This window comes from Fulvia fulva, chromosome 9, assembly GCF_020509005.1.
Source record: "Fulvia fulva chromosome 9, complete sequence".
NCBI classification, from domain to species: Eukaryota; Fungi; Ascomycota; class Dothideomycetes; order Mycosphaerellales; family Mycosphaerellaceae; genus Fulvia; species Fulvia fulva.
Genome location: NC_063020.1, coordinates 1,420,771 through 1,442,951, shown reverse-complemented (window position 1 = coordinate 1,442,951; position 22,181 = coordinate 1,420,771). Strand labels below are relative to the sequence as shown.

General features: G+C 53.5%; 7 protein-coding genes across 7 annotated transcripts; 4 read left to right on the top strand and 3 right to left on the bottom strand.

Moving 5' to 3' along the window:
• Positions 1-270: 270 nt before the first annotated feature.
• On the bottom strand, positions 271-1,998 carry CLAFUR5_09148 (Asparagine--tRNA ligase, cytoplasmic; the record flags this gene model as incomplete). Its single annotated transcript, XM_047908296.1, has 1 exon — positions 271-1,998. The coding sequence occupies one exon, from the start codon at positions 1,996-1,998 to the stop codon at positions 271-273; it is 1,728 nt and encodes a 575-aa protein (XP_047766690.1).
• Positions 1,999-6,167: 4,169 nt separating this feature from the next.
• CLAFUR5_09147 (uncharacterized protein) lies at positions 6,168-7,283 on the top strand (the record flags this gene model as incomplete). Its single annotated transcript, XM_047908295.1, has 2 exons — positions 6,168-6,334; positions 6,389-7,283. The coding sequence occupies 2 exons, from the start codon at positions 6,168-6,170 to the stop codon at positions 7,281-7,283; spliced, it is 1,062 nt and encodes a 353-aa protein (XP_047766696.1).
• Positions 7,284-7,631: 348 nt separating this feature from the next.
• Positions 7,632-10,408, top strand: CLAFUR5_09146 (Transcription factor yanR; the record flags this gene model as incomplete). The annotated part of the gene is made up of 8 exons (XM_047908294.1): positions 7,632-7,721; positions 7,795-7,885; positions 7,968-8,060; positions 8,132-8,292; positions 8,359-8,750; positions 8,816-9,724; positions 9,779-10,096; positions 10,150-10,408. 8 exons carry the CDS (start codon positions 7,632-7,634, stop codon positions 10,406-10,408), a joined length of 2,313 nt encoding a protein of 770 aa, XP_047766694.1.
• An 859-nt stretch (positions 10,409-11,267) lies between these two features.
• Positions 11,268-13,088, top strand: CLAFUR5_09145 (Beta-lactamase-like protein sdnR; the record flags this gene model as incomplete). Its single annotated transcript, XM_047908293.1, has 1 exon — positions 11,268-13,088. One exon carries the CDS (start codon positions 11,268-11,270, stop codon positions 13,086-13,088), a length of 1,821 nt encoding a protein of 606 aa, XP_047766693.1.
• Positions 13,089-14,032: 944 nt separating this feature from the next.
• On the top strand, positions 14,033-14,868 carry CLAFUR5_09144 (uncharacterized protein; the record flags this gene model as incomplete). The annotated part of the gene is made up of 3 exons (XM_047908292.1): positions 14,033-14,157; positions 14,229-14,594; positions 14,649-14,868. 3 exons carry the CDS (start codon positions 14,033-14,035, stop codon positions 14,866-14,868), a joined length of 711 nt encoding a protein of 236 aa, XP_047766692.1.
• A 1,799-nt stretch (positions 14,869-16,667) lies between these two features.
• CLAFUR5_09143 (uncharacterized protein) lies at positions 16,668-17,253 on the bottom strand (the record flags this gene model as incomplete). The annotated part of the gene is made up of 3 exons (XM_047908291.1): positions 16,668-16,838; positions 16,894-17,127; positions 17,182-17,253. The coding sequence occupies 3 exons, from the start codon at positions 17,251-17,253 to the stop codon at positions 16,668-16,670; spliced, it is 477 nt and encodes a 158-aa protein (XP_047766704.1).
• A 3,288-nt stretch (positions 17,254-20,541) lies between these two features.
• Positions 20,542-21,690, bottom strand: CLAFUR5_09142 (Dimethyladenosine transferase; the record flags this gene model as incomplete). Its single annotated transcript, XM_047908290.1, has 1 exon — positions 20,542-21,690. The coding sequence occupies one exon, from the start codon at positions 21,688-21,690 to the stop codon at positions 20,542-20,544; it is 1,149 nt and encodes a 382-aa protein (XP_047766702.1).
• Between the last annotated feature and the right edge of the window lie 491 nt (positions 21,691-22,181).

The following is a 22,181-nucleotide window of genomic DNA, read 5'->3' as shown; positions in this document are numbered from 1 at the left end:
AGTGGAAGGGTAAGGTTGTGGTTTTGACTCGAAATACTCTTTAGCGTTGTTCCTGGGCAAAGGAGTGAGTCGGGTGATGACACAGCTGGGTAGCATTGCGTGTCTATAGCTCAAGGGTTCCATCGTCTTTGTATCATACTGCAACTCGGACTCAAAACTGAGCTTGCATCGACACACACAGCCAGCTACACTCCCTGCCGCTTCGTGCTGTCATCGCGCGTAGTCCTTCGTATGCTGCCACCATCACAGCACGTCCGCAACAGTGCGTGTCTACGGCTTGCAACGTCCCATGTACCGCGGGTACAAGCACGTATCCCTGACAGTATGTTGCTTACACAGCCACGCCAAGAATCGCTCAAGACCAAGTCCATATCCACCATGAGGACTCGTTCCATACCTCCTCTGGTCCGTGTACCAGTAGTACGCATCCGGTGAGATTCCCTCGTGCTTGTACGCCGCCATGAGCTCATCGTAATCCCACATCCTCATACTGCCACCGACAATCTCGCCCACCCCCGGCATCAGGCAGTCAACGGATTCTGTCACGCGTTTGTCTTCGGGATCCTTTTGCATGTAGAAGGCTTTGATCTCGGCGGGGAAGTGGGTGAGGAAGATGGGTCGGTTGATGATATCTGTCATGCGGCGTTCGGCTGCTTCTGCAATGTCGTCGCCGAATTTGTGGGGTTCTCCCTCCTCGTTGGGGATTTCGTGTTCGATGAGCCATTGAACTGCGTCGGAGTAGCGCATGCGCTTGAAGGGACGTTCGGGCATTTGGAAGTCTGGGTTGAGGTCCTGGAGGTAGGCTGCGATGCGGGGGTTGGAGAGGACGAGTTCGAGGACACCGCAGATCATTTCTTCGAGATGGTCGAGGAGGTCGTCGAAGGTGATGAAGTCGAGCTCGGCTTCGACATGGGTATATTCAGACAGATGTCGGCGGGTGAGGGATTTCTCGGCGCGGAAGGATTTTTCGATGCAGTAGACGTTGCCGGCGAAGGGGATGGCGGTTTCGAGGTAGAGTTGAGAGGATTGGGTTAGGTATGCTTTTTCGTTGTAGTAGTTGAATTCGAAGAGGGTGCTGCCGCCTTCGACTTGGGTCTGGACGAGGGCTGGCGGTGAGACTTTGACGTAGCCGAGTTCGTGGTATTTGACGTTGAAGGCGTGCTCAACAGCGTCGCGGACGAACATGACAGCGGCGGAGGTCTCACCACGAAGGACGAGGTGGCGGCGGTCGAGGAGAGTTTGGGCGTCACCCTTGGCTTGGACCACGTTGGTGATGGCATCTTCGCCTCCTGGCGCCTTGCCGATGATCTCAAAGTAGTCGGCCTGGAGTTCGCGGTTGTCAGGAGCACGAGCACCTGGGGGCACTTCCCACATCTCACCAGTGATCATCATGCTCGTCTCGCGGGTCAAGGTGAGGGCATCGTAGGTCTTTGCGAGTTGTCCGGTGACGACGCATTGCATGTAGCCGTGTCCGTCTCGCAGTGTTACGAAGAGCACCTCCTTCTGCTTCCGCTCACGATGCACTCTGCCCATGACCCGTACCCGTGTGCCTCGGTTGGGACTGCTGTAGTCGGCGCCCTTGGACCGCTCCCCACTGCCCAGCTTGACCACCTCAGGTCGCTTCTCACCAAGGTGGATCTTGACTGCCTTGGGCAGACTCTTGTCTTCCTCAATCTTGATCTTCTTTGCCTCTTCAAAGACTCGCTGTCGGTCTTCTTGCTCTTTCTTCTCGCGAATGGCGATCTCCTGCTCCTTGGCAGCCTTCTTCTTCTGCTGGTCGGCATAGTTGACAGCTTTCTTGAGGGCCGCTTTGGCAGCTGGCTTGTACTGGGGCTCCTCGTCGCCTTCCTTCTTCTTCACCTGGTACTCGACTGCGCCATGTTGTAGGTAGGCATACGACAGTGACTGGTATGGCTTGGCCTGTGAGCCGTCTACTTCTGCTGTGTCTTGTCCCACTTCCTCGTCAATGTAGATGGTCTTCCTGTCTGCGTCCGCCATGATTGCGGCGCTCTTCTGTGGTAGTCTGTGTGTGTGTACTGTGTTCTCAGTCCACTGTCTGCTTGTTGTTTGGGGATGGGAATTGCAGGAACAAAAGTTATGAAACTCGCAGTGCAGTCATACCTTATCTCGGTGACTCCAACCCCCACCAAATTCCAATGGCTCGAGCTCTGCCTCCGTGCGCACTAGCATAACCCCTGCCACTCATAGAAACGACTTTCCGGAGAAACATCAACACCACCAAAACCAAACATCTTCCAAAAGTGCCATTCGTTGCCACTCGACCATTTCCAGTCTCCATATCAAGCTGAATCCCAATAACAGAATGCCTGGACGACCGAGCCTTGCCACCTAACTTACCAATTGGTGCCATACAACGACAGCTGCCCTGACATTGATGCGAAGATATCCAGATGAGAACTCGTCGGGCGTAACAGAGCCGGTATTCGCTGGTCTTGCATGATCACGAACATCGTGTCGACGTCCTCGAGGAACTCGCTCTCCCGATTTGAGGCGGCACCGAGCCGAAGGCCGTTCAACACAGCCTTCGGCACACGTTCACGAAGCCAAAACACAAAACACCTGCTCCGTCAAGATGAACTACTGGACACAGTCGCTTACATACTCTCATCATGCTAGCCTTCCTGTAATGTATGACGCTACTACTGACTTTGACCACATCATAGTGCCTGAACTCATTGAACCAGTTCCACGAGGCTGGACTTCACCACCAGGACCGAGCCGACACAAGGATGTCCCTGCCAGGATCTCAATCTTCACACTCTGAGCCTCAACATCTCGTGGCGACAACGATATTGCGCAAGATCTATCAAGGCTCAAGTTGCCCGCTTGAAGCCATGCCGTAGGGCCATCGGCGGCGCGCGCCTCATCTGCTGAGCTGCTTGTCATAATAGAACTATTCTGGCCATGTCTACATGCGGTCCCGGTGTAAGACCGAACTCTATAAGAGGCAGATCGACGATCTGTCACGGACCGAACAACATTCGACACCAGGACCAACGAATATGGCCACCTTCTGCTCCATGACTTCCGCATCGGGCCCGACAGTGGCGACGACGATAAGTATGCGGAGTCTGCTCCAACAAAGACTTTTCCGCAAACCGGGCGTTAGCCCTGGAGTCTTGTATGGCTCGAATCCAGTATCGCCGGCCTCTGCAACGGAACGCGACCTTTCAACGCCTCGATAATGACCATAGTCGACTTCAGAGACCAGAGCCTTTCTTCCAACATCAGAGTTCTAGAGCAGCGAGATGACGAGTTTCGAGAACCGCACTGTGTCGTCCTCAATACCAGATTGCGTGCCGTTGCGAGCGTCTCAGAAAGACCGAAGCCTCGAACTTCGTGCGTCTTAGCACCTGGAACGACGAATCGTGTAGAATATGGGTTCCTGCTATCTGTCTCGCAGTTAGCGCTCTATTTCTGGCACCATGGGACTTGCATCACATACTTACGCGCCGGCCTTGGCACTCGATCCTCATCGGAGCACAATAGCGAGCTGCAGCTCCAACCTACAAGAGCAGAGAAAGAGGAAATTTTATGGACAACTCTTTGAGACCTCACAAGGTATCGATCTTGGCGATAGGCACTTATCGGAAAGCAGTGCGGTCTTATCATCAGACTGACGTTGCGCGAACATGATCCGAAATCCTTCCTTGCGATACATGTTAAATATAACAGGACTCAGATTGGCCAGCGTCGTTGCGAGAGCACCGCCTCTGGTCACCTCTTTTGCGACCTCACGAGGGAGTGATCGCCGCGTCGACCACTTCCCGGATCGCGTTGCAACTACTTCACTACGCCGGCACGCAAACACGAACCGAACTCCTTCCACGCGATGCACGAGCGCCATCAGGGGAACGCCACTCTGATCACGATGTCCGCGGCGTTTCTCACAGCTTCTCTGCTGGCTCGCGATCGACAGTGGTACCTTAGGCCACGACGATGAGCATGCAAGGTGCAGCGAGCCATTCATGCGCAGAAGGCACGACTACGACTGAAACTCTATGGAACACATTGCGAACGTCAGCAGTCAGACCACGCCTGATCTGTCATCGAACCTTCTCATTCCTATCCGAGGTTTCGAAATATCTACACCTCTCCCCCAGGAGAGAGGGGCAGCCACTTCCAAATCGTGATCTATGGTTAACGGCAACGAAGGTTAAAGTAGTATGCAAAGACTCGCTACGTAGCTGCGAAGAATCTGGCCAAAAATTCAAGTCTATAGGGCAAGGCTGTGTTGTGTTATTCCAGTGCAAACAGCTCGCAGCCTTTAATGTTCTTCAAGCCCCTTAGCGTCGAGATAGGACACAAGCTTCACATCAACGGACTATACAGTACGCGCAGTTATCGCTGCGAAGGGGATTTGGACGTAGCTGGTCACTTAGCAGTCGATTTGTAAGTGGCTAGTACCCTCTCTGTAGGAGAGGACGCAGTTACGAAGTCCTCGGATAGGCCTGTCCAGTCCTCACGATGTACACCGAAAACTTTCGACGCATCCTGCCACCACCAAATTTGTTCGAGAACACCGGTACAATCATTGGACCGTGTACGAAGCAATCTGTTCAGTGTCCAGGCCGGGCTGCGTTAATGAGACGTGCCAAGTGGCCTGCGTTGGTCACTGCGACCGTACAAGGTATCTTGCGCGGTACGTCAGTACATCTTGATGTGGCCATGGTACTTCGTGGCAGGGCTGTGGCACATGTGCGGAACTTCTGGAACTTCCGGCCAGAGCAAGTCGAGGCGGACCCTTTCATGTACCTTGCACACTCTATCTCGGCCAGAGGGACAAGCAAGCAAGCACTGCAAAGCGGGCGGTGCCTTGGCTACCGCATCAAGTCCGAAGCTCGGAGCCTCATCCAATTCAGACTCGAGTACTGTGGTACTTTAACAAAATGATCGCACTAGGCGCGACGACACAGCACCGAGAAGGGCTTTTGCCAGGCTCTGACGATCACTAATCGTGATATTCATGGTCACTCGGCATGCAGACACTTTATCGATATCGTTCCCTGTGCACAGAAAGATCACGTTCCGGATAATGTCACAACATAGTGATGGCCCTAAGACGACTGGGGTCCTGGGCGGTCAGTAACTCGGAAACCGCTCCCAGATTCGTCAACGACGATCTACAGCCCGAACATCCACCTGAAAATTTCGGCCCCGAGCAGGATCGTTGGGCAACGCTTAGCTGTGTTCACTAACTGATGATCCGCTCTCCAAAGGCTGCATACCCCGGGTGTGGCACGGCTGCCATACTACATCCGCCTGACGTTCGATGCACGTGCTGTCACAACCATTGTGCTTGAACCGGAGGCAGAAAGTCGAGTGTATGTTTTATCGGCGACTTGCCGGGCAAGTGACCGCAACTGCGAGCCTGCTCGGGTGGTGAACATCCTGGCTCGCGATCCGGAGACGCTCATCGGAATCTCGGCCGACCACACGGTCCACACCGGATGCTTTGCAAGTCTGGATGACTTCGCAATGAATGCACAACGAACCTTTTATCAGCCCGAAAGGACTTTGAGAGAGAGCAATATCCGGGCCCGGTCATGAAGGGCCGGTTTCGCCAATTCTTGTCTTGCAACATCCGGGTACTTCTCGTTCCACCATCGTCACGGCCGCAGTGACTGGCAATTCCATCCGCTTTACCACGGTATAACGCAGGGCAACACGTGGATGTGCGTGCAGAACCCGGCATGCCTGGGATAGCGACCTTCCACGAGGCTTCTAGCTCGCGAACGTCACCAGATACGCAACTTCCAAGGCTCGCGAAGAGTTCCAAGACCAGGATCTGCTGCCCCGGATCCAAGGCCGAAGAAACCTTGATCTCGAGGGCAGTCCGACATTCCTATAGATCGTGAACCATAGATTGGCTCATCGGACGAGACGAACGAGACCACCCTCGGGCCCGACGAGTCGACATCAAATACTCACTGCCCAGCGCTGATGGTCTACTGTAATTGCGGCACCACGTTGATGGGGTGTCTCTCAAATAAGCGCCATGCGGCCACCAGCTATGATGAAGTGTCAGGACTTGGTTGAAACCATCAGATACTCTGTGAACTTTGTGTCACCACCGTTGATCACTTGCTACAAGAAGATACCGCCCACTGCTGAATGCATATTGACGTTCCCTACACTTCCATAGCATGAAGCGGGATTCTCTAGACCAAGAAGGCCAGCTCGACAAAGTACGAAGAACACTGAAAGGTCGAGCCGAAAAGGCCTGTGTCAGATGTCGAGCAAAGAAAAGGACCTGTGATGGCGGCAATCCTTGCCAACGCTGCAAAGACAGTCACAGTGCCTGCTACTTCAGGTCAGTACTTTCAGCCTGCTGGACCTTTGAATCATCATGCTGAGCTCTTCACAGCGACTGGCACTACACCGTACCATATCCACGCGAATACGTGGAATACCTCGAAGAACAACAGGAACAGCTGTCGTCGGGCCTGTTAACGATGTACCGCCTGTTGAAAGAGTCGCACATCAAGACTGTACCGCCATTGCCCGAAAAGCTCCAGGCACAAGACCTGCTCACCGCGCTGAGAGGTCTGCGGCTCGAGCATCAGCATGCTGTGCATGTCGAACATCCCATCAGTATGAACAGACGATCCAACGGTCGCATCATGGCAGCCGCCGAACAAATACCACCAGACTATGAAACCGCATGTCGAAATCGGATGCAGCATCATTTCGACCCAGGTCCAAGATCGCCAACTCATCCAGGACTGTTCTTCCACGCAGCACCGGGGCAGGAATCTATGAATGGCTCTAGGATCCTGATGCAACTACCGAGGAGCTTTGCATCCATGCAATACAGTCCCTACGAATGTGCACCTCCTGCACCACACATACTTGTCAGCCAGTCACACACAATGCCATCTCACCCTGCGACATCACATGCACCATCGCCTAATCTTGGCTTACAGTCTGGCCTTATGGCACCAATGTCATGGCCACCTCACAGCAGTCGGATGAGTCCAGGTGCATCGTCGCTCGACCTGAGCAGAGCTGCAAGCCACCAGCAAAGTCCGCCACAAATGTTTACCCCAGACGATAGTAATTTTGACCACGACCGAGCAGCACGGCATTGGAGTTGGAACGGGGTCGAGAACGGGGGAGGTGGTGGTGGTGGGGGTGGGGGTTCAGGAGTTGGTTATCTCGCTGCAGCTCCGCACGATGGGAGGAGTATGGGTTTGGATTTAGAGTCGATCGAGCAGCGTGGAGACATCGTGGCGGCGACAGACTCTGGAGTGCAAAGTTGACATGGATATACCCTTGGAAAGTGAGATACCCTGGCTGCAAGTTCAAAGCTTCTGTGCTGTGCTCTCGCTGCCTTACCTTGCGCCTGCCGGATTGCGAGATTCGAAAGACTCTCACCCCATTGTGTCACTTGCCTCTTGTACATACTTTGCGGGCCGTATCTCCTGTACACGGCTGGCGGTCAAGGCGACGTACTGCACGCTCAGAGTTCGCTTTTTCCCTTTCTTCTAGGTGTCTTCTAGAAGACACGTGAAGACGCTTCTTTTTGCGTGTTGCGTAACCCTATGGTGCTGGATCGCAAGGCCGCCTCTCGTAGTGTCACTACGCAGTAGTGCTGCTAGCTACCTTTCATGTCGTCTCCGAAAGTCTCCAAGTCTTCACGACCTCGCGCGCCGAGGTCGTGTGTGCCTTGCGGAAGGAGGAAAGTGGGTTGCGACAAGGTGAATATGGAAAAATGTCGCCGCTTGAGCGATAGGAACCAGGACGAATAAAGCTGATTCTGGAGCGATGTAGGCGAGACCGATATGTGGAAGATGCGCCCGAGCGAGCATGGAGTGCTCTTATGCGGCAGTGCGCTCGCCGCCGGCTTCGATCACCGTGATAGGTATGCTACCATATGCCGCAGTGGCGAATACCTACCTGGTGGCCTATGCACTTTTCAGCTGATGTCGCCACTCGGTAAACAGATGAAACGCCTTCCCTGGCGAGTCGAGCCAGTCGGTTGTATGATCTTACCCGTCAGGCTGCTGAAACACAACTTTCTCAGACCACGCCGACTAGTAAGTGTACTGCACTGATGATCCAGTTGGGGTCGAGACGAATCGCAATTGAGCTCATCATCGCTGTGCAGGCGAACCACATGACAATGGTGTCAAGACTGTGCCTACCATCGAACCGCCTTCGGCCAGAGATAGCACCACGCCAAGTCGAGATACTGGACATCTTTACGTCGGACCTCACACCAAGGGTCATTACATCTCCAGCGCGCACTTTGCCCTTATCAGTCAAGAGGTAACATCACCAACATCCATTCTGACCCCCATTCGTCCTCACCACTGACCACCCCCACCCCTATAGGTCGCCGCCATCAACGACCTCCTCCGCGACCAACGAGGCTACACCCGCGAAACCCTCCGCGGTCCCATAGGCCAAACATTCCCAACGTCCCCACCCCTCACCTCCCCCCGCTACCCCTCCACCACTGCCTCCTACGAGACCTCCCCCGCCGAGACCCCCGAGCGCGAACGAGAATTGTACGGCGACCTCTTTCCCAACATTCCAGCATGGACGCCGCAGGACAATACTCTGCTTGCCCCGCAAGCGCCGTCGATTGAGGAGATCCTGGCGGGCTTGCCGACGAAGGAGCAGAGCGAGGTGTTGATTTGGAGTTATATGGGAGGTTTCCATGCGAAGAGGAGTCTGTTTCACGGGCCGAGCTTTTTGGTGCAGGTCAGGAAGTTTCAGCATTGGTATGTATTGTTGCTGTTGCGAGGTCGCTAGCGGTATGGATGGATGCTGATGTGGTGGTGTGTAGGCTTGATACGAGGGATCCAAATTATGTGCTGAGCGTGCACTTCCTGGCGCTGATGGCGGCGGTGCTTTTTGCTGGATCGGTCGTCTGTCCGAGGTATCGCTTATCGACTGTGTTCGGAGACCTGAGTCGGGAGACATTGGTGTCGAGGCTGTATAGGCGTGCGGTTAGGGCGATTCGTCTGTCGGAGTTTCCACAGTCGCCTTCGTTACAGTCCTTGTCGGCTTTCATCATCGTCGATTCCACTTGGCTGCGCGAGGAACAACCTCTTACCTGCTGCTCTTTCATTGGAGTGGCTGCCAGGGTTGCTCAGATGCTAGGGCTGCACAAGGAGCCCACCACTTTCGGACACTTCTCGCCAGTCGACGTTCACGTTCGGCGGCAGGTATGGTGGTCGATCGTGTCCATCGATGCCCAGGTCGCGTTTGCATCAGGCTTGCCTCCGATACTAGACTGCAGACTATACAACGTCCAGCCGGTCAGTGAGCTTAGCGCAGCCTCCATCCGAGATGACTTTGAGGCGCATGGCAATGCGAACAAGTCCATTCTGGGCATCTTCATTGGAGGTCGCTTTGCTTTTTACAAGAAGGGCAACGAGATTCTGCACTTACTTCATAGCAGCTTACTGTCCGAAAGAGACCTTGACTGCATCCTCGAGATTACCCACGACATCAACGCCGATATGGATTGCCGCAGAGAGCAGATCAGTTCCATCGAAGAACTGCACAGCACCAACCCGCAGACGTACGATGGCAGCGACATCGATGCTATTCGCCATACAGAGTCCAACGCAGCTCTGGCGCAGTTCGCAAAGATGCTGTTCGCGCTCTGGGCTGCGAAGCCATACTCGGTCATGTATGGCCCCATGAGACGGCACGATCTCCTTGGCGCGCTTCGGAAGAAAGAACCAAAGTACGTAGATCCCTCACATCCCTACCCCTCGCTGACACTGACTAGATGGCACAGTGTGATTGTCTACTGCAGGGAGTATGTCCACCGCTTCTTGCGACTGGCTGAACGTCGTGACTTCCAGCCGTGGCATTGGTGCTGGCCGGGTCAACACCAGCCGTTGCATAGTATCATGGCTCTCATCTCCGATCTGGAAGATCACCCTCACGACCCGGAGGCAGTGGAGACGAGGAAGCTTGTCGACCTGGCCATCTATAAGTGCATTGGCTCTGATGACTGCGGCATCACTTCATCGGAAGACGGTGCTCCAGATCCTAGACCATTACATAGCGGCGGCGCGCAGGCTTGGAGGTTCTTGCGAAGAGCGAGAGACAGGTATGTATCGGATCGCGCTGTTGATGCTGCTGTGCTGGCTAACACAACAATAGAGCCTGGGAGATGGCCGGCTTAGATCCTGCCATCCTGATCTGTCCCGAGTCCGTGCACGACATTGTCCTCAAGGGCGTAGCCGACGAGGATCGCGACAAGAACGAGCCAAGCGAGGCCTGGCAAGACTATGCGTATGGTCCCATCCCGCAGACGTATGCAGAGTGGTCATACTTGGGCACCGCGACGGACCCCAATTTCGGCTTCTTACACGATCTCGACATGCAGATGAATGGTGGCATTGGTGGTGTCAGTTGCTGACTTGCACGGCGCCGGGAGGTTCCTTGATGACATTGATGATATGGGAAGCACAGGTCTGTACATACATGAAGCATTGAAATTGGTGTTGGTGGCAGAGCATTGGATGTAGTGACGTCTGTCGTGATCCACATTCACGCGTCGGTTCTTTTCATCATTTGCTCTTCCAACCTCACCTTGTGCTGAGACTCATGCTCTGACCGCAAAGCGCGTCCGATCAGCGAACGTCGTCACACGGCTATCAAGTGCCAGTCCTGCCAGCCGTTGTTGCACAACACGCAGCTACGCGAAGCAATTCCACCCTCTTACAGACGCAACGGGCTTGGAGTAACCTACGATATTTGCCATCACCACGTCCGCAAGCAACAGAGTACAGGTCACGATGCAGCATCTATCGAAGAATGTACCGCGTAGTAGCCGACATAAAGCTGGAAGATAAGGTGCGATGGAGACTACCCGAGCGCAACCCTCACAGTCTCACTGCCTTCTCGTTCCAGCACCTTGCTATTTCGACGTGCTGGGAGCCTGAGATGGAATCTATGAGACGGATGCACCCACTGCTCACATCCTATCTCGCCTCGTATGGCAGCCCACGAAAATCAGCCAGGCTATCCTACCAGGCACGCCACGGTTCCTTGACAGCGGACCCACGGCAGATCAGAAAGCAGAAACACCCGACAAATATCAGATCGATCAGATAGATCCAGTACCCATTGCCTCACCATTAATCTTACTACCAGCGACTCACGACATATGTATGCACATCTCCAATTCATGATGTCTGCATGGCGCCACCTGGCGACGTCTTATCTTGCCAACAATCGACTACATCGATAAGAGTTCATATTTTGTTGTGGCTGCAATGATGTTGCTGCTTACGGCGCTGGGCATTGTCTGCTTACCTTTTGTCAGCACCAAAGTCACTGACCAAAGCCTTCAAATATGTCCAATACAGGCGCACCAGTGTCCGGCACCGACTGCGCTGGCGAGCGAGAATGTATTTCTGGACGCCATCAAACAACTTGAAGACGCCATCAGGGCCAATTTAACAGAAAGTCCATACAATGGCACGACGTTCTCGCTGGGCATGTTCAGCACGAGCGATGATGGTCTCGTCTATGAGTTCCATCACACTGATCCCGGCGTCGCGAACAGCCACAAAGGCACGACCAAGGCCGATGCGGACTCTATCTACAGGCTCGCAAGCATAACGAAAATCTTGACGCTTTATCTCTGGCTCATCAAGGATGGCGACAGACGCTGGAACGACCCCATCACAGACTTCATACCCCAGCTGGCGGCTTCCGATGACACAGAGCAAGACTATATCACCCCAGACTGGAGCGAGATAACGATCAACGACATGGCTATGTACCTTGCTGGCATTTCGCGTGACTACGGGTTGAACGACGTTGCTTTGACTGACTACGTCACCTCTCTCATGCCGAAGCTCACCTCGAAAACGTCTGTGAACAACCCTGCAAACGGCATCAATATTTCGGCAAGCGATGATCCAAAGTGCGGCTACCTCACGGCCAAAGAAGTATACCAGAAATGCGACCCGAAGCAGTACCTTCAGGGAGTCAAGACTCTTGCGGCGAGTTTCCCCTCCGGGTATACGCCTTTGTACAGCAATCAGGACTATGCACTTATAGGGCTTGCGCTGGAGAATCTGACTGGTGCTACACTGGATGACCTCTTTAATTCGAGCTTGGTGCAGCCTCTTGGCTTGAGAGAAACGACATTCAAGCAGCCCAGTAAAATCACGAAGAACTCGGTCATTCCAAATGGCGACGAGCAAGTATCTCAGTGGAATAATGACTTCGGGCCTATCAATGCAGCAGCTGGCGCCTTCTCGACCACGAACGACCTTGCGGCCATCGGCAAATCTATCTTGAACAGTACCTTGGTGCCCAAGGCCACGACACGACGCTGGTTCTCCGTGACCTCGCATCTCGAAAGCCTGGACCAAAGCGTAGGCCGTGGCTGGGAGATCTATCGACAGAAAGTCGGTGGTCATACAGTTGATCTCTTCACGAAAGCGGGTTACTGGGGTGATTACACTTCAGTCTTGTTCCTTATTCCTAGCTACAACTTTGGTTTCAGTCTGCTTACCGCATCAGTCAATGAGACGGGCAAGGTCAAGGACAAGTTGTCAAACGTACTCACCAATATGTTCCTGCCGGTGCTGGAAGAGTGCGCCAAGAACCAGGCGAGGAGGAACTTCGCAGGCCATTACACCTCATCCACCTCCAACACAACCGTCAGGATCGAAGTCGATGAGTGGCCAGCGCTGAAGGTGACAGAGTATATCGTCAACGATATAGACTTCATGGCCACTGTCTTTGGGCAGTTCGATGCTAGCAACGGCGTGGATATGAGGCTGGTGCCGAACCATCTTTACAAGGGGAAGAATGTCGGGTTCACTGGAGTATATCAAGCACTGGCGCCTCCAACGCCTACCGCGCAGTTTTATGGGAAGTGTCCGTCGTGGCTTGACGTTGATGATTTCACGTATGCGAGCGTGCCGTTGGGTCACATGGTGTTTGAGGTGGATGATGATGGGAGGGCTGAGAGGTTGGAGTTGAAGGCTGTGCGGGAGAGACTGGACAGGACGCGAGAGAATGCGAGTAAACTATGTATATCGCAGAGAGTCTTTATGGACCAAATAGCTATGTTCTGAGGTCGTTGTTCTTGTGCAATCGGTGATGTTGTCTCTATAGAAGTCTTGGTGCAGCTCCTAGAAGCACCACCACTCAGGTACTTGCGACTGACTACTGTGATGTGTGGTCTATTCTTTGATCAAATTACACTCCTGTAGCGCATCGTCGCGCGGTCTTGTTACTGGGGTTGATCTTTCCCGTGTGGTCGGCACTGACCTGTGCATGTGGACTGTGGTATATTGGAACAAAGGCCATGGGTTGACCAACTGGCTGACTATCTCCTCACGAAGACATCCTAAGTAATCAAAATGCACCACCATATTATCTTATAGGTCATTGAAGCCACACGTAAGCTTTGTAGATTGTTCACCCCATCACAAAGCATATTATTATCGTCCCATATGTTTACCTGGCATACTACCTCAACACTAGATGACTAAACTTGTTATGCCTCAGGCAGGTAAGTCAACTACTTCCGGCTGACACATTCGTGTTCAAGCACATCGAACCCCAGCAGCTATATTTCCACGTTCAAAATTGCCGTCGCCATCGAATATATATATATATCTTCGGCCATGTTTCCGATTTGCCCGCTAAGCTGGTTCACAAGCTTTCCGCTTCGCGCCGAACGGCTGGCTCGTGCTTTCCAGCGCGACACTTGCGAGCTTGAAGTGAATCTTGGCCCGACTTGATGCACAACATACCACTTGCACGGGTCATACAGCGCTGATTCGTTACTGCGCTGTGCTTTGCGTTCTCCACTCTCGTTCAATACACGTACTTTGACGCTCCTTTGGCCAGGAGCGGCGCGTTGACGAGGGGTCGTGAGGGAGGACCATATGTGGTAGCTCCGCTTTAAGGGAACGGCACTGCGCTGTTGAAGGCCTTAGGAAGGCACGACCAGAGGCGACGGCAGTGAGATCGACTGGTCGTTGCTTCCAGAGAGTAGAAGCGAGGAGACAGTATGATGGCAGACACCAAACGCAATAGCGTTGCGGGAAAGGTTGCGACACCAAAGTCTGGAGGCAGCCCAGCGATGCAGCCTCTCCAGGATCCGTTCGAGTCGCTGGGGAAGGTCATCGGAGCGAGGTGAGTGGTTGCGCATGTCGTCCAGGCGACAGCATGTAGAGTGAGGGCAGCATACTAAGACAGAACACCAGAGTCAAGATCACTACCGCTCCCCATTCACAAACCTACGAGGGCACGCTGTATACCGCCGACCCGATATTGAACATCGTCGCCATCAACACGCGAGCAGCATCCGCCAATTGCGCAGCACAAGTTGGCGATTACCACATCATACCGTCATCGACCATCCGTAACTTCCAGATCGTTGATCTCGCACCAGGAGGAGCAGCAGGAGACGCCAGCTTCACAAGCGCAGCGTCAGCGATCGGACCGATCGATCCAAGACAGCTGCAAAAGCGCGAAGAAACTCGCGTTGCGCAGCTCAAGGAGCAAGAGGAAAACAGAGGAAGGGGCGTGTCGAAGGAAGGTCAGGCACTGTTTGATGCCTTGAAGAGGATGTGAGTATATACTGGTCGATACCGCGATGGTGGACCCCCACTAACAATCCACAGCAACATGCAGGTCCGATGGCACAGCCAACAGATCGTAGTCAACGACATCGCCATAGTTCACCCACCCTACGAAGTCAACGACATCAAGGGCGGCGCTGAGAAGCAAGCCGAAACGGCGAGAATCAAGAAAATTGTCGAGGGCGAGAAGAGGAAGCTAAAGGAGAAAGAGGAGAGGGAACGTAAAGCAGCGACACCGACTGGGCCGCGCAAAGGTGGTTGAGCGTGTGCTGAGCGTGCGAAGTAGTTGGAGAACGTGATACTCGCGGTATGAGTGTGAAGTCAGAAGCAGCATTGAGCTTGCAAGCGTGACGTGAAGCCGCGTCACAATGGCTTCGAGGCTGCATATGGAACAGTGGATAGTGGCTGAAATGATACCCATTCCAAAGCGGCCTGCGTGGCATCAGCACGCTTTGCGATACACAGTGATCTCTCAGTGGTGAATCATCGACCCGCCTTCTGGATGAGGATCCGTCATCTGTTGGTCACTCGATTGTCGGATGTCAGTACTGGAGAATTAGTGGTCCAGGTCTACGGGAGTCAAGGCCGTCTTCATACGCCAATTCGGTCTTGTCAGCCAGACGTCGATGTTTGGTCACGCCCGGGACATGGAAGCTCAGGATAGAGGCTCGACCATGGCCAAGCGCATGTCGAATGTACCATGCTACATTTACGACATGAGGGTAGCGACGAGAGGATTCACCGCTACACAGTGCCATGATATGGCCGAAAGGCAACTCATCAAAGGGAAACTGGGTATCTCACGTTGCATCGTTCCAGAAGATATAAGCATTTCGAGATCAGCAATGACCCCGGCCGGAGAAGCATGCACAGATGAAGTATCTGCCCCTGTCTGACTATCAGATTTCCATTAGTCGAAGCATACCGCATCTTCGAGTCTCTGTGAGACCAACACAAGCAGAAAATTGTGGATGCAATTCGGAGGGATGCCGTGTGTGTGCATGTTGACGGCTGTAGACCGCGAACGCAGGGCAGGCCCTGCTTCTACCCAGCGCCTCGTGATCTCAGACCCTGGTCCGAGCTCTGTATATAGGTCTAGCGTCGGGTCTCAGATTTCGAGGTCCGAGCACGTCGGGAATGCGTTTTGGGCCACGTCTCTTTCAAGACAGCAGGATCCAGACCGCTACATCAACCAGTGCCAGGACCAGACACCAAAAAGCAGTTCCAGCTCTAGGAGAGAAAAAGGTCCTCAATGTCAGTCGGAGACAATGCACAGGAAGTTGTATTGACGATCGGAGCAAACGATGAAAATGGAAGCCACCAAAAGCAGACGGCGCTGCGTTCGTGCAAGCAGTGTGAGGCTTTTACGCTACTCGTATCATGCTGATAAGACCATAGTTGGGGATCCACAGCGTGAGGCTGGTACATCAGGCTCTGTATAGGCATGTGGAGGGCGGGGATGACTTCAGTACCGACTCATGTACACGACCCGCTGCATGAGGTCGCTCAACGACATCAACTATCTTCCAGCTCAGGCGTATCCTCCGCTGCAGCTGTCTGTGGGTACATCATGTGTACCTATCATGTGCACCTATGGGATCTGCAAGCTTTATCTGCGGAGAAAGCTCAGGCTGATGGCTCTGACCTCAGCCCCGAGCCGCGGCCGGCGACGATCAAGGAGACTTGCCACGATACATGAAGGCATATCCCAACCCTCCTGATGAACCTGACCTCGACGCTTTGGATTATTTATAAGCACAGGTCATGCATACGTCGAAACTACTGAACTGCTAGACATCAGGATCTGGACATCATGCAGCTGGTGGGACGATAGGTACACGACTTCCTGAGAAGCCCTACCGGACGCATACCGTATTCGGTAACCCACCAGTGCCGCGTGAAGAGGTACGTATATACGTACCCACACGTTGTCACACGCCAGCAGGCCCACACAAACACTTACGAGTGTACTCTGGGCGTACAGTTCAGATAAAGGCACCACGGTGTGACCCTTTCGCAACACTGCTGGATCAAACATGAAACGGAGTACTCCTTACAATGCTATCGAAAGACCAAATGCTCATACATCAACATGGAACCTATCATCACCCATCGCCTGTCCATCCGGGAAGCGCGTCCACCTCGCTGGATGGACAGTGCTTCAACAATCATATCACTCATCCTCTGAGCTGTGAAAGAACCATCGACAAGCTCACCACCAGCAATACCGACCTGTAGGGACAACTTTAGCAACTTGATGGCCGATCCAGAAGGGCCTTCAACTTACATTCGCCTCCGAGTAGTCCGCTGCATCAATCGAGAAGTTGGCTCCATCAGTAAGGAGGAAGCAGTCGTAGACTGCCTCCTGGCCGCCGGCCTCGAACGAGACCGAAACGGCGTCACGGGTCTTGGCCGGGTCGTCGACCTCATATGGCACGGAGACACAAATGGCAGCCTCACCCTCCTCGGCGCCGTCCTCGAGGATGGAAGCAGTAACGCCTGTGGCGAATGCAGCGCGAGCCTGAGTTGGTCAGTCACGAGACACTCGCGAGGGTGTCCACGCGGAATTACATACCTCATCCCAAGTCAGACCTGGAACGTCTGCGGCCTCCTCCGAACGAGTGCAGCGTCGGGTCAGTCTGAGCATTGCAAACTCGCCATGGCAGGAGTTCCAAATTTCTTGGCCGACTGTAGTCTTCTTCGATGCTGACCTTGCTGTTTAGGCTGTTTCAAGTTCTGGCATCTACATACTCGTCCAGTGCTAGCGGAACCGACGGACAGGACCCGCAAGGCTAGGGAGCTCTCCGCAACGATGTCCCGATGCTCCTGCCAAGGGCGACTTAGGATATCTGGCGGCTTGTCATAACCCTCTTCGGCAGTCCATAGCACGTGGCTCACCCGCATAGCTACGAACTCGTGCTTAGAGCTGCCCCAATGCTGCGGCCAAGGTTGACCCGGGACATTTGGGTTTCTTGACAAGACCTTAGGCGCTCGCATGCATATGCAAAGGCCCACCTCGTGTCAGAGTCCACGTGGTACTGGCATGCAGACCCCCACACCTCTGCAACAGAAGGTCACAACGGCTTCGCAACATGAGGTAATGTCCAATGGAGCTGATAACGGAACTTGGCCGTTCGCATAGTCCCGCATGCGGTCCTAGGCGCCAAGATGTTATGCAGCAAGCATTGAAGTGGAAGCTGGGCATTGATCTCGAGTGTCGCTACTGGTCACATCCCTCTGAGGTGTCAACGAGACGTACGACTCCGTGTTCGCGTCGCACAACACAACAGCAACCAAATCTGGCAACGGACCGTGAGGATACGCACAGACTTCTTCTCCAGAGTTCGACCATAGCCTTGCCATATGGTAGAGTCCGGGCGTAGAGCTTAACACCATCTGCGCAATGACGTGAGCCACGATGCGCCACTAGGTTGTACGCAGCGGTCATTAAGCCGCTTGCGCATTTCCCGATTAGGGGCAAGCCCACGACACCATGAGTGCGAGCCCCATGTCTTAGTTCTACAGCCTTGCTGACAGCTTCTCCGCACACACACTCTTCGGCTGTTTTGCCGGCATAGCTCTATACTAGCGGGATGTGAGCTCGGCTCCACAGTCGTGGGTGACCGCGGCGCAGCTTGACGGTTGGCTGGCATTGAACCCTGACTGAGATATGTCGACTCGCAATGCTTTAGCAACGATACTGTGGTCGTACAGGAACTTGTTGTCAAAGATACGAAGCAAGGAAGTTCCACACGAGGTCTCCCGATGATTCTCCGGACTCTCACGCAAGAATCGACAGATTGACAGCTGCGGATTCTGTAACGGGTTGTGCAGGGTGCACTGCCTTACAGAGTCTCGATGGTGAAGCTAAATAGCATCAGATCAGCAAGTACAGGCTTTCGTCTCACACCCGCCGGCTCCTTTTCAACTATGGGCTGTCGATGAACGCCGAGCACTCTGCCATCTTGTTGTTGCAATGGATCCAGGAGCTTACTTAGATGACACGAGACAGCCTTATCGACACAATACCAGCTTCTTCTGCTTGAGTTTGCGGACTGTCGCTCTCGGCATTGGGCATCCAAAACACGCAAACGAGTTGTTGACGTCGAGCCTTTGACCTAGGAACAGTCCTCGTTGCCGATAAATGTCTTACTTGCTGACGAGGATTACACGCTCGACTGCCAGTCACATCTTGCTAGACAACAGCTTCTACAAGCACAATGTTTGTGCTGATGAAAGACGACGGTCTGCGGGTGGAGTCGGCGCCAAGAGTCTACTCTGGAGTTCTGACATGTGCATCAGCAAAAGCGCACGATGATTGGCTGAATGGCCACGCTAGTCGTGCCATGGGTGAATCTCGCGAGAGTTCATGACACTGGCGCAGATAGTCAGTGTTGCTGTAAAGAGCAATAGTGTGCGAGACGGTATTCTGGCTAGTGCTTGCCAACACCTTTGTGCACGCCAGTAGACATTGACAGGCAAAGCCTGTTGACTACCTGAATTCTGACAGTGACAATGTTCCTCCTGGCCTGCGTTTCCAGCTGTCCCGCGCATTGAAGCTACAGGTCGGACAATGGGGCCTATCCTGATCTTGGTAGGTAGAAAGTCGGTGCTCAGTTGAGTAAATGCACGCGGTTTGGAAATTGCGGAAGCTTGCCCCGAGGGAACACGGGTCCTTCTTGTCCTTAACATCGTATGTGGCTGCATGCATCAGACGTTGACGTTATAGATGACAACTCCTCAGAGACCCTATGAAAACGAGGTTGACCAAAACTCCAATCTGCAGCATGCGGTCTCAACCAGTTCTGTTTGATATCCATTTCGAATCGATATGTCGAAGAAGGACTGGGCGTGATGGTCGGGAGAAGAGACTCCTTGCGGGACATTCCCCTGCGCACACAAGCTGGAACGCATCAGTATGTGGTGGTGACTCGCAACCTTGAGAGCTACGCTCGCGATCACATACATTTGACGCTTTGAACTTGAGGATAAGAACGATGACCGAGATCGTTGTTGCCAACAGGCCGCATAAGAGCTGGAAGAAGTCGCCAGCTGCATCTTGGGTTGCTTGCAAGACAAGGCGACCCGAGGAATGATGATCGCGTGTGGGGTAGGATGGGGTCTGGCTTGTTCAATTGGGCAAGCTGTGGTGTAGATGTTTGGAGTCTCGAGTGATCGAAGGTTATCGATCAGATCAAGTGGTCGCAAGGGTACTGTTTTATAGTCAAGACCCACTTGATCCGCGAGCGGCATCAAGAAGTGTTCTCATACACCATTGTGCACCAGCATCTTCAGGCTGGCAGATTGCGCTCGTGTAATACCAGAGCATAACCCATGTCAGAAACGCAGGCTCGATTTGTTTGATTTGCGAAGTTCGTGGTGATCGGGCGCACGAGGTGGTACGGAGCGCAAACCTTAGCACAGCTATTGGATCAGGTAAGCGAGGTTTTCAGAAGTCCTTTCCCTGTGTTACGCGATGGGCCCCCATCTGTGCCTCAGGACGAGCTGACATTGCGTACGAGCATGACACTCAGTGCGATCGCCCGCGTGTGGGTGCGATGAGAGCCATCGGAACATGATCCCGAGAAGTGTGTCTTAGAGCAGTGTTGGTCCAAGAGCTCTGCCTGTGCTACGAGGCGCGCTTACTGTAGACGCAGGAAGCACTGACGCCGGGGATGTTGCGAGTGTCTACCTTCCCGGTCCGCATCTCCCGTGTCAGCCCCAGTCACCTGTCGTCCACCAGCTCAACCCAGAGGGCCAGAATGCAAAATTGTGTGATGCAGTATTGGTGAAAAAGTAGGCTGTGCAAGCCTTCTTCCTTTCGCGCTGCCGCCCGATGCCAAGGGGGTATCTTATGCTGCTCTCCTCGCACGTCGCCATGCCTCTGACTCATTCTGAAAGCACATCCTGATCTTCAATCTCTGACTGCCTTGCCTCAAGCAAAATGTATGCCCTCCTGATTGAATGCCCACAACAGCTTCAGGAAATCTCCCTCATCACAGAGCCTCGCTCTCTTCTCCGCAAGCTCCGTATCCACCTCCAACACCTTCTTGACCTTACTCCTCACCAACTCCGCAACCTTCCCCTTCCTCTTCCTGTTGGGATTATCCATCATCTTCCTCGCTTTCTTATCCGCCTCCTCTTTGAAGAAATCCGGCAAATCCTCCCCATCGTCAATGTCCATAATCTCCTCCTCCGGACCATCGTCAACCTCCATATCTTCGTCAACGCCATCGGCGGGACCATCGTCGAGCGGTGTATCGTTCTGCGCGCAGTACGTGCGGTAATTACTCTCCAGCATAGCCATAACACTATTCGTCCCCAAAAACCCGCTCCGCAACACTCGATTCTTCCTCACAAAGCAAATCCGCAACAAGCCATCCCACTCATCATAGCTAATACTCGGCCTCGGATTCTTCGGCGAGATCCTCACAACATTCGACTCCACCTGCGGCGGCGGGTTGAAATTGTTCCTCCCCACTTTCATAACGTGGTCCACCTTCGCCCACATCTGGCAGTTCACACTCAGACGCGAATACAGCTTCTCCCCGGGCTTCGCAAATAACCTCATCGCAAACTCGCGCTGAAACATCAGTACGCAACTCCGCGGTCCGGGGGTCGTGGCGAGGAGCTTGAACGTGAGGGGCGAGGAGATTTGGTAGGGCGTGTTGCTGATGCAGACGTCGAAATATGGTAGTTGCTCCATCTTGATCACATCCCCGAGAATCAACTCCAGCCTCTTCGCTGCAGATGTGCCCTGGAAGCGCTTCGTCAATTCAGCCGCCATTCGGGGATCTTGTTCAACTGCGATAACTCTTTTCGCCTTCTCCAGTATTCGCGTCGTCAAGTTTCCGGTACCGGGACCAACTTCGAGGACGATATCGGATTGTTTGACGTCGGCTTTGTCGACGATCGCTTGGGCGACGCCCGGGTTTTTGAGGATGTGTTGGCCGATGTCCGTGTTCATTTTGAAGATTGCGTTCTTGGAGGCGGAGGCTTTCTGTTTGCGGGCGGAGGCGCCGGCATAGGGGTCAGATTTGGTGATGCCACCATGGCTGCTGGTGGGACGAGGAGTTTTCGGCATCGTGGGTAGGTGAGGGGGTCGTGAGGTGGGTGTTGTGTTGGAGGTGAAGGTGAACATTGAAGCTCCAAGTGCTGGACATTTTCTGTGGAGCTTGTCTTATCGACTTCTGCCGAGAGCCGATTGGCTTACAGAAGCCGGAGGCTAGCACTTGGACCGAAAATCAAGTAATTACTGAAGTAATTACTGAAGTAATTACGCAGTAACAGAGTAACGAAGTAACGAAGTAATAGAGTGACAGAAAGCTTTGGCATATCTCACACCCCATAGAATCGTGATCATAAGATTCTGTCATTCATGCAGCGCTCAATACCCTCTCAAGCTACCGCACCATATCATCCTCACTGTCTGTCGTCTATATACAACTCCAACGCGCAAATGCATTCCGTTCCACTCCATTTCAAGAACGCCGACGCCGCTTCGAGTCTCGCTCCCTCTGTCGTATCAGAGCATTAGCGCTCATAGTCTGTATCCATGAATCGCTGCTTCTATAG